The following is a 15,759-nucleotide window of genomic DNA, read 5'->3' on the forward strand; positions in this document are numbered from 1 at the left end:
GTTTGGTGAGCCCAAGGTTCGACACCTAGCGATAGCATACGGACTTGGTTGCGAATTTGTAAACAATTAATGAAAATGAAATGCAAACCACCACGAAGAGAGAGAATTATTAAAAAGATCTTAACCATCTTACCGGGAACACTCGCCGGAGATACGTACGGAATCAACAACCGTCTCCGGGATAGACTCCGTTACCGGCCGATTCCATCAATTCGTAGTCCCAGAGGCATTGATTCGCTCTCTCTCTCTCTGTCTCTCTCCTTCCTTACTCGTCGTTTCGAAACCAGCTCATCTTTGATCGATCCCGACGTATTTCGAAGATCGGGTTTTAATTTCCCTGGGAATTAGGTTCTGGAAAAAATCCGTCTGTTCTCTCGTGTGTGTTCATTGGAGGGGCGAATTAGGCGTCTGAGAGATTAAGATAGGAGAAGGGATTTTGATTGAACTATGAGCACACAGAAGCAGGTGGTGACTCTTCGGGACCTGGTAGAGGAAGCTAAGAAACGGATTGTAATCGTGGTGATATGCGTCGTAGGACTGTCTTACCTCATGTCGCGTAAGTTTATTTGATCGATACTATGAATCTTTGTGTATCTTCAGTTTTTAGTTTTTCAAGTATTGGTTCAGTAGCTACTTATGTGTTCAACTAATGAATGAATACTCACGTTTGTGTAAACGTCTGCAGTGACAAGCTCATCGGTTTGGGTCAACCTCCCTGCTGCCTCATGCTTGATCATCCTCCTTCGTTATTTCTCATTCGATATTGAAATGAAACGGAAAGCTGCAGCTTACAACAACAAACCGTCGTCTCTCAATGCACCAACGTTAAATAAAACACCTGACCTCCCTAAAGCAGCTCCACGGTCTGACTGGAGAAGCAAAGTGAACTCTCAGGTTGTTGAGGATGCGATTGATCACTTCACCCGTCACCTCGTTTCTGAATGGGTACTGGATCTCTGGTACTCCCGCATAACACCGGATAAACAAGGTCCTGAAGAACTGGTGTTTATCATTAACGATGTTCTTGGGGAGATTTCACGGCGGTTTAGAAATGTAAATCTTATTGATCTGTTGACAAGGTCTGTTCTTTTTAGTGTCTTCGTCTTATATTGAGTTTCTGTTAAGGTTGTTTTTCCAAGAAACTAAACCTTCTTTGTATTGATTTAGGGATCTAATTGATATTGTATGTCGTCGTGTGGAGCTTTTCCGCGAGTGTCAAGCAAAGATTGAGAGACAACAAAAGAGAAGCTTCAGTTTTGAAGACGGCGACTCAGAACTAAGACGTGTGATGGCCGCAGACGATAAATTGCACCCTGCATTGTTTTCTCCTGAATCCGAGCATAAGGTTTACTCTTGCGACGAGCTGTTATACAGATGTTTATGTTAGATGTTTTACCACTTTATTGCTATCAGGTGGTGATACTATGGTCTCTATTTGGCAGGTTCTGCAGCATATAATGAACAGTCTCATTTCACTAACATTTAGGCCAGAGGATCTGCACTGTGCTTTTTTCCACTATACCCTGAGGGAGCTTCTTGCTTGCTGTGTGATTCGACCAGTCCTAAATCTAGCCAATCCTCGGTAAACTATTACCTCTTTTACACCACATTCTGTTCCTCTTATTCTCGCCTCAATGGTACAGATTTTGTGTACCAGGTTCATAAATGAGAGGATTGAGGCTGCTGTAATGTCAAGGATAAAGACTAGTAACAGATCTAGTGCTGCAGAAGAGTCTTCTCCATCTGAAGATCTCTCAGATCTTTCTCCTGATCATTTTTCTAGATATTTGGACCCTTCTGTCACAGGTGTTGAGCTTGTGAATTTGAAAAATGAACAGCAGAAAAATTCTAAAAGGAAAAGCGCTACAGATAAACAGCATTTAACAGATTTATCGAAAGATCCATTGCTTTCTATGGACACCCAATCTTCCCGGTCGTGGAACTCCTTCCCCTCAACGTCCAAAATAGGTGATGGTAGTAAAGATCCTCAAGGACACAGAGGAGGAGAGGGATGGGGTGACGTGTTGGACATGATGTCACAAAGGAAAACGGCGAACCTTGCTCCTGAGCATCTGGAAAGCGTGTGGGCAAAGGGAAGAAACTATAAAAAAAAGGAAGGTGAGAAAGTTGTTGAGCGCGTGCCCCCGAGATGGTCTAGCAAGGAATCGAGCAACGATGGTTATTTAAGTGAAAACACGGCGAATGGAAGAATCTCCAGTCAGGGTAAAGTCGTAAATACTGAGAGTCACTTATCAAGTTATTCCTCTGCTGAAGAGGACGAGGAGCAAACAAAGAGTAGTCATTCTTATACATCCGAAGATGAGGAAACGGTAACAGGTCTAAACAGTCCTGGGACTCGAGTCTGGGATGGTCGAACGAAGAAAAATCTTGGTGTTTCACGGATACACCATCCACTTGAAAATGCTGGCCACTCTTTCAAAAAGACCAGTAAAGGTCATGGACGTTATCAGCAAGGACCGAGACATCAATCTGGCAGGAAGAGATCCAGAATTTCTGGACACGTCATAGACGATGATGATAGCAATGATTCTGAAGATGGTTCATTGGCTAGATCATTCAGTGGAATGTCTGCAACGTCATCTGCATCATACGTTTCAGCGGCAGAAAGTGATGTTCCCTATGCTCCTAAAAGTTCTTTGTTGGTTGATTCCTTTGCCAAGTTGAGATGTCAGGTACAATTATTTATCGTTTGGGCATCCAAACATTCATAAATCTGCAGAAAATTATGTTCGTATGTAGTATTATACGATGGATAATTTTAGGTTCTTCTTGCAGGTTCTGGGTGCCAATATTGTGAAGGGTAGTTCTAAGATGTTTGCTGTGTATTCAATTGCAGTCACAGATGAAAGTAATCATAGCTGGTCGATCAAAAGAAGGTGATAGAATGATATTGCTACGGATTTGATGTTGGTGCTTTGTCTTTTAAACTTTTTATTTATGTGAACTTTCAGATTTCGACATTTTGAGGAGCTTCACCGGCGGCTTAAAGTTTTTCCCGAGTACAATCTTCACTTACCGCCAAAGCATTTTCTATCAACAGGCGTGGACATACCTGTTATTCAAGAGCGATGTGTACTACTTGATGAGTATATCAAGGTCAAATGCCATGTCTCTTGTTTTCTACTCTCTGTTCATGCTTTACATGGTGCTTATGTATATGGATTTTTTTCTTCTTCTGGATTTGGTTTTTTGATGAGTAGGTTAACTGTGAATAAGCTTTTGTGTTTTCATATTCTGGTAGTTACTTTGGATTTTTGAGAAGCTAATACTGAGTGTTCTTATGCATGAAACGTCACCATCTACTTCTGTGTAATGTTGTTACTCTGAAGTAGAGTCAGGCCTGTTTTATCTACTGAAGTTAAGCATTTTTTAATTTCTCGATAGGGCTGATAGTTCTAATGCTTGATCCTTTGTAGTTGCTTTTCACACGCCGTCTATTCTTCCATGTTAACTAAAATGTGAATGATAACTTTGCATTGAGGTGATTGCCCGGTTTTCCTTAATCTGCGAATTATCCTTTCTCTACTTTGCTCAGAAGCTTTTGCAGCTACAACGAATTTCAGGATCGATTGAAGTTTGGGACTTCCTCAGTGTGGATTCCCAGGTAGATTCTCTTCCGCTGACTCACAAATCACTAGTGCTTACAAAATTTGACATGTAACTTGTTGCTGCTGTGCAGACTTATGCGTTCTCAAGCTCTTTTTCAATCATTGAGACGCTAACAGGTGAGTAATCAACAACACAATTAGATTTTGATCTTAATTAGTTCGCTATAATTTACTGTCATCAGTAAAAGTTTTCAGTTAAACATGTCAGTAAGACATCTACTGTCGCTACAAATATGGGAAATATGACTGACGCAACACCTGGTTCTCTTCCTTGGGGAGAAAATCCGAGTTCAGAGAATGGGAAACCGGGTCAACATTTAAGGAATAATGTAATGGTAGATGATGTGAAGTCAAAAGTGAAAACTCTTGGAAATGATCATATGAAGACGCCTTATATAGATGTGAGAAATAGCAAAGAGAATGGGGGGCAAAAAGTGGGAACTCAACATGCTGATGATGTAGACAGCGTCGGTCTGCCCACCGAGGTATATGTTACATCCATACCTAGTATCAGCCATGATTTTGTTCTTTTCTTCTGATGATTCATCTTTCGCATTGTGGGGAAGTGGGAAATCATGAGGACATTTCTTGTATTTCTATATTAGTGTGTTTGTAATAACTTGTCTTTCGTGCAGTGGGTTCCTCCAAAGCTAACATTACCCCTACTAGACTTAGTAGATGTTGTCTTTCAACTCCAGGAGGGTGGGTGGATTAGGTACATAAATTTATAACCCCGACCCATACTATTTTTCTCTTTCTGAGTCAAGAAAGTGGAGTAAATCTGATCATCTATTTTTGCATATTACAAGGCGGAAAGCTTTTTGGGTTGCCAAACAGATACTTCAGCTTGGGATGGGCGATGCATTAGACGATTGGGTACTTGAGAAAATCCGTCTTCTGCGGCGGGGAACTGTAGTAGCTTCTGGAATTCAACGGGTTGAACAGGTGAGAACCTCCACTTGTACTCCTTTTTGCACAGTGAGAGGTAGTGGTGAAAGTCACAGTTAAATAATGGAAAAGTATGCCTGACAGTGACATATCCTTGTGATGCTCTGGCTTGGTTATATTTCAATCCATGGTTAGATTTAAAAGAGATATTTGGTATGACCTCTCTCAGATACTATGGCCGGATGGGATTTTCATGACAAAGCATCCAAAAAGGCAGCAACAATCCAGCAGTTCTGAGGAGGAGCAGCGAGAAGAAGCGGAGAGGAGAGCAAAGTTTGTTCATGAGCTGATGATTGGTATTGAGTCATCTGATCTTTTTCTCATCAGTGATATCTAAGCGTAGTTGAATTATAAATGTTTGAATTAACCCTCAACTCACAGAAAAAGCCCCAGCGACAATAGTGAGTCTTATAGGACAAAGGGAGTATGAACAATGTGCAGAGGATCTCTACTTCTTCCTTCAGGTAAACATTCCGCAATGTCTTGAAATATTCAGATGCTTAGACGTGTTGGTTTCATTGTTAAATTTATTTCTTGTTTCAGTCATCAGTGTGTTTGAAGCAATTGGCGTTTGACCTTTTGGAGTTGTTGCTACTCTCGGCATTTCCGGAAATGGAGCAAGCTTTCAAACAGTTGCACTACGAAAAACACCTATTTGGTCAATATACACCACCAAACTGATTGATACTTTGGATTGCCCTTGTAAACTTATCTTCCATATTACATGGAGTTTTGCTAGAATTCTTCAAAAAGTAATAGCACGCATTCATTTCGGTGTTGTAAAGTCTATGAAACGATCTCAATTTAGAATACTAGACGATAAAGTATAAGAGCAAAGAAAAAAAACGAAGTAGTTTCTCTTCCAAAACGAAAAAAGCTACATCAGAAACAAGAAACAAACGGCAAAACGCAAAAAGAACAATGCCTAGGAAGAAGCAGCTGCAGCCTTGTTTCTTGGAGTGGCTTGGGTACCTGATCCACACAATTCCATCAATCAGAACGAGCAAGATTTTGATTACACAACATTGCTAGCTACAAGGTGTGCAATGTAAGCTTTACCTTCTCTAAAGCCAGTCTTGAACCTGCGAGGGACATTGCGGAGATACCTCATCCTACCAGTTCCTGTTGTCTTTCTTCTAATTGCCTTCACGCTCCAGTTATCTACCCACATAATGACATCATAAATTCCAAGTATTCTTTCACAAAATTAATAGTAGCCGCAAAGTTTCCACGACAGAGACAGAGATAGAGATCGTACATGTCCTCTTGCGAGCAGCTGGATAAGCACAGGCCGAACAACGACTCTTCTGGATGTGGAAACTACGGCGACCACATCTGACACACAGCGTGTGTGACTTGTTCCTCCTCTTACCAAAGCTCCCTGTTCCCTTACCCTGCCATTTCCAAAGCACCGGTTATAACACGAAGTGGAACATAAGCTAACACGAAATGCGCAACAGATTTTACCATTGCCGCAGATGATTGATCAAGCTTTGCTCTGTAGATAGCTTTGCCGCTCCGAGAAGACAACCATGTAGTGTGCTTTTAGGGTTTTTTTCCCTATACAAAATGGATCTTAATCGGGTTACCGCCAAAAACATGGGCCTCTTTAAAGGGCTTGATGGGCGTCTTTAAAGGGCTTGATGGGCCTCTTTAAAGGGCTTTATGGGCCTAGTTCTGATATTCGCCTAAGTCAACTGGCATGCATGAGCAGTGGGTGGTTGGCAAATGATAAATAAGTAGGGGACCAATTTGAAACACTGCTTATCAATGTGATGACGATTGTTTACCTATAAAAGTGGACAACACAAACAACAAGATGACACCTTCTTAAAGTCTGACATATCAGCTTCCTTCTTCAACTACTAACATGCCACTGAATGAATGTTAGGTTTCGTTTTATGCTCCACAAGGTGAAATAAATATGGTTATCCTCTCCAAAATTTGAGCAGCAAGAAAGATGATGAAGCCTACAGCAAAATCAATTCACAGAGTTGGTCGTTTCTTGAGGAAGACCCTTGGGAGCATCAAGTCCACTATCTGTTCCCGTGATTACAAAAACTTACCAAACAACACTCCTCTCTTGAGCCCCTTCTCCTGCAGTAGCCGCTGTCCAGAAGATTCCCAAACCAAAGGAACCTACACCGTTATTTGTTGTGACACGGCTGTGGCAGATACCACACTCAAGAAGAGTCTCAGCGACCAACATAAAAAGAAACCGAAGAAAGTTGCAGCAGAGCCACTCGGGGATGCAAAGAAAAGAGGTGACGCGCTGGCGCAGAAGATGAAAGATCTCAACATGGTGGATCTACGAGACGTGGAGCATTCATTGGATGTTCGGGAAGCTCTTCGATGCTATTCAAGCATCAGAAGCCCTGTCTACCTTGACATTGTTGACAATTTCTTCACAGACATGTACTACGAGTTCTCTGATCCTCGCACCTCTGCCACTATCAATGGTTCAAGAAGAAAAGCAGGCTCCTTCAGGCTCTAAGTCCCTCTCGATCAGCAATACACACAGCTTTGGTACATTCACCTGTCACCTATAGTTTCTACGGTTCTACCTCGTCTTGTAGAGTCAAGATTATTATGCTCCTATTCTCAAGTATCAATGCAACATATGTTCACCCTATTTCACCTTTAAGTTATGACTTATGACAACTAATACAGTTTCTAACTTGATATATGACAGCATACAACTCTGTTTTTGACTGTACTCATTATGATGTTAGGATAGATAACATTATTCCATTTCATGAAAAATGGAGAAAGCAAACATATGTAATAGAGTAGCGAAGTTATTCTTCTCAGAATATGATAAAAGTTACATCATCACACGATTATGATTATCTGTTTTAACTTGATAAATTTGCATATTAAAAAAACACACTTGATGGATAAAACGGGATCATTTCTTGCCGCTCTTCTTAAGTCCAGAACCTCCAAAGGATCCCTTCTGCGATGCCTTGGCTCTAAGCTCCTTAAGCGCCTGTTTTATCATTTTCATTCAAAATAAAATGGGTCAAGCTTTCGGTAACAAATGATCACTGTATGTCCATTTCATGTGAAAGAGACAGGCTATAGAGTCTATTGGGTGGAAAACAAAGTAAGAGTAATCCTAACATGGTCACCATTTCATCAGAGTAAGAAAAAGAAACCTAGTCCAAACCATCGAAAAATTCAATAATGAATACCTAAGCCAACAAACAGTTAATAAAATGACTCATCATGTTGTAGTCACCAGGTAGAATGTCATAATTAATGTCAGGTTTGATTAGTTGATAAATGGACAAAGTGGCACATACTAATGCATAACCTTACAAAATCCATGTCAATAAAGAGGTGCCCAATAGTGTAAGAAACCTCTTTGATTAGTAGTATGTTATAGGTTTCCATTTACAGGGGAGAGGAGCCCAAAACATAGAAGTCTAACTAGATGCATTTATCCAATCACAAAACATCATATGAATAAACAAGAGGGGAAACACAAGCCAGAGCAACCAAAGTGGGAACTAACCTTTTCCTCATCTTTCTTCTTCTGAATGTTAGCTAAGTCGGTCTGCATTAACACCAAACAAAAATTCCAACCAAATATTAGAGTTTTAATAAAAAGGTCTAAAATCATTCATCTACGAATACTGTAGTTGGAGCAAGAGAGAAGATGATTCTGTCTCATTTCAAGTTTAGTTGGACAATAAAAAACCAGATCCAGATATCAATAGCGTCGTCTAATTCGAGGTCTAAAGCCAAACAATATAATAAAAAAAAAAAGGTTCAGTATTTAGAGTTACCTCGTCGTATTCCTTCTTATCAGCTTTAGGCTGCTTCAAAGGTTTCGCCTTTCCTCCTGTTTAAACCCCCCAAAAAAAAAGATTAGCNCCCCCCCCCCAAGAAAAAAGATAAGCAGATCATAACGAATCACAGACATAACTCGTAAGAAAATAAAAACCTAAATCATGAATACTATAAATAGGCCATACCTTGCTTCGAAGACATGACTGGTTTGGTGAGCTTAGCTAGGGTTCGATATTGAGCTCAGAATTGGGGAAAAGGAAGCTGAGAGTTGCAGACGATGATATCGAATCTTCAATCCCCACTACGGTATATTTATAATGAGTTCGTAATAACTACGCAACCCATTTAATGGGCTGAGAAAGATATTGGCCCGTTAAAAGGCCCACAAATTCCCTTCTAGGCCCGTTACCTTTCCTGGTCAACCTTAGGTCACAGTCGTTAATATTATAATTTTTTTTAATGCGCAAACGAAATAACAAAATAGATTTATCCTATTTTGACCTCTCTATCTCTTCCTCTATTTAACAGTTAAAAAAAGAAAAAAGGGCCTGCTCCATTCGATTCACTGGCAACCCCCAAAATCGCTGAAGAACGAACGCCTCTTGAGCTCAGATAGGGTTTAGGTAAGCGAAGAGACCTCTCCTCTACTTAGGCTTTTTTTTTTCTTTTTCCGCCGGCGATTCGTTTTGAACGCTTGAGCGACTCCTTCTCTTTCGATTATTCTATTGAAATTTCTTTATCTAGGTTTTGGATTTACGAGTTTCGCTTTCCTTTTTTTGTTTTTTTTTTCCAGATTTCTGGAGATAATTTATGGCGACAGCTGAAGGAGGAGAACCGGAGTATGAGAGTGATCCAGAGGAGTTGAACCGGTCATTGGCGAGGAGGAGGAGAGAGGCCAGTGATGACGATAGTGATGTTGCTGATGATGATAGAGATGTTGTTCATAATCAGAGGGCTGAGATTGATTCCGACCTATCTGATGAACAGATTGGTGCTGTGAAGTATGATAATGAAGAAGATGGGGAGGATAGTTTAGATGAGGAGGAGGAGGAGGGGGAAGGTGTTGCGGTTGATAATGACAAGAGGAGTAGTGTGGTGAAGGAGGCTGGTGATTTGGTTGGGGATGAGGATGAAGAAAAGGAGAAGCAACATGCTGCTGTGCCCACTGGTGGAGCTTTTTATATGCATGATAACAGATTTCAGGACATGTCTGGTCGTGGAAACAGGTAAACTCTTCTTTTGTACTGTGTGTTACTTTTTACAACTTTCTCATATCTATATATATCCATCAGTGTCTTACTATGTGAGGTAGGCTTTGTGTAAAGTAGGGTACCACCTTCCTTATGAAATTGCATTCATAGAGAGATAATAGGCTGAAAGGTGGAGTTTAGTGGCCTCGTAAGGCAACTTATTATCATGTAATCCATGTAGTATGAAGGGATTGATTAGCTGCATTGGGGTTGATTTGGCGTTGTTCATGCTATTGGGACCGGGAGAAAATTCTGAATACTAACTAGCTCTTCCTGTCAGTTCATTGATATAATCCTTATTTTGCTTTCTTAGGCGAACTCGTGGTGGAAGGAGACCGTGGGAATCTGGAGAGGAAAGAAAATGGGGACATGACAAATTTGAAGAGATGAATACTCGGGATAAAAATTATGATGTAGAGTTTCTAACTATTTTAGATCCCTCTATCTCTTTATGTATATAGCATGTATATGTCACAGATATTTGCTTTTGTTTTATTTACTTGTTCGTTTTACGTTCTTAATTGTATAGTTGACTGATTGCACAATGTATTTTCAGCAGAGGACTTCTAGAGGCCGATTCAGAGGTCGAGGTCGGGGTCGGGGCAGGGGACAAGAGCGTGGAAACGCTAGAGGGAGCAGTTCTAACGCATCAACCAGTAACGGACAGCAAATATATCTTCCTAAAGCTGTCACACAAGGGAGAGGTGCCAGAAAATTTGAGACTCCCCTGACGAAGGGAAATCAAGCACATTCCGAGCAAAGCAAACAGTGAGTTCTTATATTTTGTTTTCTGTAGTTGAGTGAAGGTTTTATCTCTATTATAATGTACTTGTGTTTTGTCTTTTAGGTTTCGAAATTCTAATGGGTCACAAAACTCCCATGAGAAACTGTCCAACCTTGATTCAAGACGTTCACCAACTGCCCCTGCTAAAACCGGGAATGAAGGTGCAAATGCCAGAAAGAATGTAGCTGTTTCAAGTTTAAGTTCCGCTTCTCCTCCATTTTATCCTTCAGTGCCCTCCGGTAACTTGGTACATGGTATACAAGTTGGTATGGAAGGACTTCACATGAATGAAAGTGCCGGACCTTCTGGGAAGAAGTATAGGAATACAAAAGCTGCTTTTTCACCAGTTTGGACTGCCAAGGCTTCTCAGTCCACGGGTCAAGGTAGAGGGGCACCTGTTACTGAAAAAGTGTTTTACCCGAAAGCTCATAGTCAAGGTGACAGATATTCATCACCATTGCAACTGAATGGAGATTCAAAAGGCACTGGCCAAAGCTATATTAAACCTTCCGGTCAGGGTTTTGTTCAGGATTCTGCTGTTATCAGATCTTTGTCTTCCTCTCCACAGAGAACTAGCTCATTAAGAAATCAATTTCCCCATGGTGAAATAGAATCTGCGTCGGAAACAGGTGCATCGAGTGGCAAGGGAAAAGGGACTCTCCGGCCTAGTGGTGGAAGTGGCTCGTTTATGTATAATGGATCTCAAATGATGGGGCGAGCAGAAAGCCTGCCATCTGCTGACAATTCTACCTTCCCTACTTTCCTGCCTTGTAAGTTTTTTGCATGACACTTTTTCTCCTGAGCCACTTGCCCTGGTTTTCCATGAATACTTTTTTCAGAGTCTTGCCCTACCAACTTGGGAATAATCTGCTTGCTAATATTTCCTAAATTATTACATTATATTTGATGATCAAATTCAAATGCAAATGCAGTTATGCAGTTTGGTGGTCAGCATGGTGGAGTTCCGGCTTTTGGAATGGCTTATCCAGGATTCGTCCAGTCTGAAGATGGTGTTAGAAAGCCGGAGATGACATGGTATGCTTACTCCTCCCCCTTCTCGATAAACTTTTTGGATGTTAGTTTCAGAAGTTCTTGGTTGTAAGCATTTCAAAGAATTATAGATCGTGACTATTGTTAGCTGGGTTTTCTTGTTTTTCGTGATTTCATATGCTGTCCCACTTAATTAACATAGTGTGGGTCTACATTCTGGAGAAAAAAAAACCTGTGAAAGCGTACTATCATTAGGATGGTTACTTTGATTTGGGATAGCGTGCTATTTGTATGCTCGAGGCTCTTCCATCTTTCTAGTTCCTGATTTTGCTCTGCTGAGATTTGTTTATATGATTGGCAGGATGCCCATTTTGAACGGTCCAGGAGCTTTAGGGGCTTCATTCAGTCCACCATATGTGGCTAACCAAGCACACAAGCTAGCGTTATCTTCCTCGTTAGGATCCTCCAGGTTTGGAGATTATTTTTCTTTGTTCTCTATGATTCTAATAATGCAAAACAATGTGAATACTATGTAATGTGAATACTATGTAGAGCTTCAAATAACGAAAATCCTCCTTCAAATGCTTGGCACATTATCTATTTATATTTGCAAAGGATGTATTTTTGCTTGCTTATTTCATTTTGCAGCAGAGAGAATAGTACAAATAACCTTATTGACCTGGAGAATCCCATGGAGACGCCTGGTTAGTCATATTTCAATACTGGCTCAATATGTTATAATTCTAATGGTTATGCATGAGGTGTTTGTGTTACGCTTGTTAGGGGATATATTTACATTTATTGGATTTTATAAGGAAAATGGCAAAGAGAGTGGACCTTTTCTTTTGTCTTAGAAGAAAAAAATCATAATGGAAGATCTTGTGGTTGGGTGTGATGGATAACTAGTACAGATAAAATATATATGATGAATGTTGTTTTACCATGCACGACTTATGAAAATTGTATGTTCTATTAAGATCACAAAATTCTTTTAGCTTTAAGCTACTTTCCTTCTTCTATGTAGAGGTCACAGAGAGTGGGTCACGACAGCAAAGCAACAATCCAAGCAAGCAGCCTCGTAGGTGAGTTCTTGAAGTTGACCTCAAAACCTACTATTGTAAATTGATCATTGGTTGATTAAGACTCGTTTAAGACTAGAAACCATGATGCATTATGTCTACGGATTTGACTTTCAGTAACTGCATTCATTGACCTAAGGTCGTGAATATCTTATAAAAAAATCTTATAGAGCAAGTTTTGTGGAATATGATCATGAGAAAGAATATCTGCTTGGTGTATATGCAGGTACTCGGAGATGAGCTTTAGCAAGTAATAACATCTGTGAGAATATAAGAAGAGGGTTTAGGGACTCCTTGGCGCAGGGCTATGTTGCTTTTCGAAGGTTCGTTACAGGGCACTTTCAGGCAGCAACTGTTCCTAAAAATCTTTGGTAAGTGATTCAAAACTGTATTTTAATTACGGTGGATAGTAACAGAGTTAATAGGAAGTGGATGTTGGATTGTGCTTCTTGTTGTTGCAGTTTTATGAGGGAAGATTTTAAAACAATACTACGACTACTACTAGCAAATAGAATGGAGAAGGAACGTGGTGGTTCATATAAAAGCTATGGGCATCTATGTATTTGTGTGTTTCGTATTTTCGGTCATCTGCTTGTTTGGTTTTACGCTGTTTTCAGGAAAGTAGTTGTCCTAACCCTTGGCCAGCCTGTTTGGTGTGACTTTTTTTTTCTTTCCAAGAATCTAAATCTAAAATACTACTCTATTTCAACATGTAAATATACGTTGCGATGGTATTTGACGTTTTTTCATCCATAAGAGTTTGCATAAATCTTGCGACAATTACAATAGTAGCTTTGCTTCAGAATTTTGGAAACTTATAAATCTGGACCAATTTGAATGCTGTTTGCTTAGATGCTGAATCAATATGAATGCTCAACATGCGCTGAATCAATTTGAATGCTGAACATGTGCCGAATCAATATGAATGCTGAACATGTGTACTACTCATATTACGATTGTTCAGCCGTTAGGAGATCGAGCCAAATCAAAACCTCTGAATGGTCCTTAAGGTTTACGGTTCTAAACAGCTGAGTCACTAAAGGATTTGAATTCGAACCGAGCACAGTTTGGACAGCTTTAGTGCGTCCCCTACCAGATTCAGACTCCACATTATAGGAACTTTTTGCTATGTAAATACTCAAATGTGATTCAACGAACAGGCCACGAACTCAGAAACAAAACAAAAAATAGCTACGAAAATTTACAACACAACGGGCCAAGCTACATCGAGAGTGCACCATACGAATAAAAGCAGCCAACTAGCTAATCCCAAGAAGAAAATGAGTTAAGAAGATACTCTGCTTCGCAAGAAGCTTTATTTTGTTAACCTGATCAAACCCACTTATCAGATCATGCACAAACTGACGGCAGTTGATGGTACAACCCAGCCGCATCGTTTGTAAGTCGAAACTTGTTCTTCCTCCTCTTCTTTGCCACAATCACAAACCCTTCATCTCCATTTATCTCATTTGCGTTTGCTCCACTCTCCTCTTCTCTACTATAAACTATCTCAGTTACAGCACTATCCCTTGAGGGATCTCCTGACTCGGCTTTTAGGCCACTGCTGGGGTCAACAGATACACTTGCATCTCCACCTGCATGTTGAGAGCTATTCTGCACGGATCTCCTCGGAACAAACTCTGGTGCATCTGGATTCATGCTTCTTGGCATCCCAACTCCATTTAAGTGATTAACACTGTAATATGGTGGTGAGTGAATCCCACATGAAACTCCAGCCCAGGAAATAGGGTCTGCAACCAGAATCGGGTACTTGCCTGTTGTTGCTGCTAAGCTTTGCAGATCAATAACCAAGAAACCTCCAGGATTGTAAGGCTCTGCGGAGGCTGATAGCTTTTTCCTGCTTATATCAGAAGCCTTTTGCCCCTCACAGGACCCCAGATCCCCTTCAGACTCTGACGTTAAATTTTCCACTGACTCACCACTTTCTTGTGATTCCTGCTTTTCACAGGGAAGCTCTGCTCCTTCGATTGGCAAATCCAACATTACAGTGTCAGATTTGCTTTCTGCTTCAGCTGACGAACTTGAAATCCTGTACATCTGAGTTTCAGTGCTCTCCAAAGGCAATTCTACTTTTTCTAACATTGGCTTCAGAACTGTACCTGGTGGTGCCACAGCAACATCTTTGTATGAGAGAGACTTTGAAGCCAAAGTAATACTGGTCGCAGCAGCAGAACCAGAAGCCTTTGACTGTGGTTTAGTTGTATTTTTACTGACATCTTTCTCTGTGTTCTTAAGAGCCCTATGGGATGATGGCTTAGAGAGGGAGGGTCTCACAGTTGTTTTCTGCAACCGAGAAGATGAGTTCTGTTGCTGAACATCCTGTTTCCCAGTGAGATTTCTATTAAACGACATTCTCTTTTTCATAAGATCAGGCTGCCTTTTCCTTCTCGCACCATTTCCAGATCTCCCCTTTGAGTATGCCTCTTGCCAGCCCTCATCTAAAGTTGACTCTTCCACAATTCGGCTGTCTACATTTAGTCTGTGAACTACGATATCACCTATTTTGATCTCATCAACAACTGCATCAGGATCTTTTTCTTCGGTCCTATTCTCAATGACATTCGCTTCTATGACATCATTCCGTTTAGCGATGCCATTCTGTGGAGCAACTTTATGGGTGGCATCATCAGCTGATGCAACACTATCATTGGCTTGTGATACCTGTTGAAACAAAAGTAATGTCACAAACCTTTGACAGGAAAACCTAGAGCTATATATCCATTCATTCTTTTTGTTTCAATATCTCACATGTTTTTTTTCCATTAACTTCTAGCGCATGGCATGCCTTTAGATCAATATTCCATTTAGACATACATCTAGAAAACCAACCAGCATTGTTTGAGTTCAAACTTTACAACCAGAGTACTACACAATTGACGGGTATTTAACCAGGTTACTGTATACTCAACAAAACCCAAAATGAGTGACCTAATGAACAGAACAAAATCCAAAATGGGTGACCTAAGTGATTACCCTGGCGCGCCGCTGTTTCCTGTGAGCAACACTTCCTTTAGTATCGGGATCAGAACTTATATAGTCCACGAGATCTGATACACTGCAACAAATGTCGGACTTTGGTGCCAATGAAATAATTACCATATCCTTTATGTGTTCTGGGAGATTCCATTTTAGTACCTAAGGTGGCCTTTGCTCGCGATGGAAGCATCAGGCTTTGGGACTCCATTTCGGGCTGCTTCCTGCTGCTCTATGGCTCTTGATTCAAAATATTCAAGCCATGCAGCAGCATCCTGTGAGAGATAAAT

General features: G+C 40.6%; 5 protein-coding genes across 11 annotated transcripts in view; 3 read left to right on the forward strand and 2 right to left on the reverse strand.

Moving 5' to 3' along the window:
* Window positions 64–5,361, forward strand: LOC104773985. 4 transcript variants are annotated; one of them, XM_010498658.2, is made up of 15 exons: window positions 64–556; window positions 686–1,079; window positions 1,168–1,345; window positions 1,443–1,582; window positions 1,658–2,693; window positions 2,797–2,897; window positions 2,973–3,117; window positions 3,557–3,625; window positions 3,701–3,746; window positions 3,825–4,114; window positions 4,265–4,344; window positions 4,439–4,574; window positions 4,747–4,873; window positions 4,959–5,041; window positions 5,121–5,361. In XM_010498658.2, exons 1-15 carry the CDS (start codon window positions 448–450, stop codon window positions 5,256–5,258), a joined length of 3,072 nt encoding a protein of 1,023 aa, XP_010496960.1. In that variant the 5' UTR covers window positions 64–447; the 3' UTR covers window positions 5,259–5,361. The 4 variants fall into 4 exon arrangements, 2 of the variants coding, with proteins under 2 accessions (XP_010496960.1, XP_010496969.1); XR_765228.2 differs by lacking the exons at window positions 4,439–4,574; window positions 4,747–4,873; window positions 4,959–5,041; window positions 5,121–5,361 and having other exon boundaries at window positions 3,838–4,114; XM_010498667.2 differs by lacking the exons at window positions 4,265–4,344; window positions 4,439–4,574; window positions 4,747–4,873; window positions 4,959–5,041; window positions 5,121–5,361 and having other exon boundaries at window positions 3,812–3,888.
* Window positions 5,363–6,153, reverse strand: LOC104773977 (60S ribosomal protein L37-1-like). Its single transcript, XM_010498649.1, has 4 exons — window positions 6,045–6,153; window positions 5,836–5,971; window positions 5,637–5,738; window positions 5,363–5,549 (listed from the first exon to the last, which is right to left on the reverse strand). Exons 1-4 carry the CDS (start codon window positions 6,045–6,047, stop codon window positions 5,503–5,505), a joined length of 288 nt encoding a protein of 95 aa, XP_010496951.1. The 5' UTR covers window positions 6,048–6,153; the 3' UTR covers window positions 5,363–5,502.
* On the forward strand, window positions 6,344–7,455 carry LOC104774004. The gene has a single exon (XM_010498675.2). The coding sequence runs from the start codon at window positions 6,538–6,540 to the stop codon at window positions 7,069–7,071; it is 534 nt and encodes a 177-aa protein (XP_010496977.1). The 5' UTR covers window positions 6,344–6,537; the 3' UTR covers window positions 7,072–7,455.
* Window positions 8,873–13,228, forward strand: LOC104774011. 3 transcript variants are annotated; one of them, XM_010498685.2, is made up of 11 exons: window positions 8,873–8,995; window positions 9,166–9,598; window positions 9,936–10,035; window positions 10,179–10,390; window positions 10,470–11,176; window positions 11,339–11,441; window positions 11,758–11,865; window positions 12,048–12,100; window positions 12,421–12,478; window positions 12,702–12,846; window positions 12,937–13,228. In XM_010498685.2, the coding sequence occupies exons 2-10, from the start codon at window positions 9,183–9,185 to the stop codon at window positions 12,727–12,729; spliced, it is 1,785 nt and encodes a 594-aa protein (XP_010496987.1). In that variant the 5' UTR covers window positions 8,873–8,995; window positions 9,166–9,182; the 3' UTR covers window positions 12,730–12,846; window positions 12,937–13,228. The 3 variants fall into 3 exon arrangements, with proteins under 3 accessions (XP_010496987.1, XP_010496980.1, XP_019099010.1); XM_010498678.2 differs by having other exon boundaries at window positions 8,874–8,995; window positions 12,045–12,100; XM_019243465.1 differs by having other exon boundaries at window positions 8,874–8,995; window positions 10,182–10,390; window positions 12,045–12,100.
* LOC104774021 (protein TSS-like) overlaps window positions 13,586–15,759 on the reverse strand; it is a 9,839-nt gene continuing 7,665 nt past the window's right edge. Inside the window, exons 20-22 of one of the 2 annotated variants that reach the window (XM_010498693.2) lie at window positions 15,470–15,551; window positions 14,596–15,157; window positions 14,107–14,525 (exon numbers count right to left, since the gene is read on the reverse strand). In XM_010498693.2, the coding sequence (XP_010496995.1) occupies window positions 14,479–14,525; window positions 14,596–15,157; window positions 15,470–15,551 (691 nt within the window). In that variant the 3' untranslated portion in view covers window positions 14,107–14,478. Of the gene's footprint in view, window positions 15,158–15,469; window positions 15,552–15,759 lie in introns of both variants that reach the window. The other variant, XM_010498692.1, reaches the window with a different exon arrangement.

Source organism: Camelina sativa, chromosome 3 (genome assembly GCF_000633955.1).
Source record: "Camelina sativa cultivar DH55 chromosome 3, Cs, whole genome shotgun sequence".
Taxonomy (NCBI): domain Eukaryota; kingdom Viridiplantae; phylum Streptophyta; class Magnoliopsida; order Brassicales; family Brassicaceae; genus Camelina; species Camelina sativa.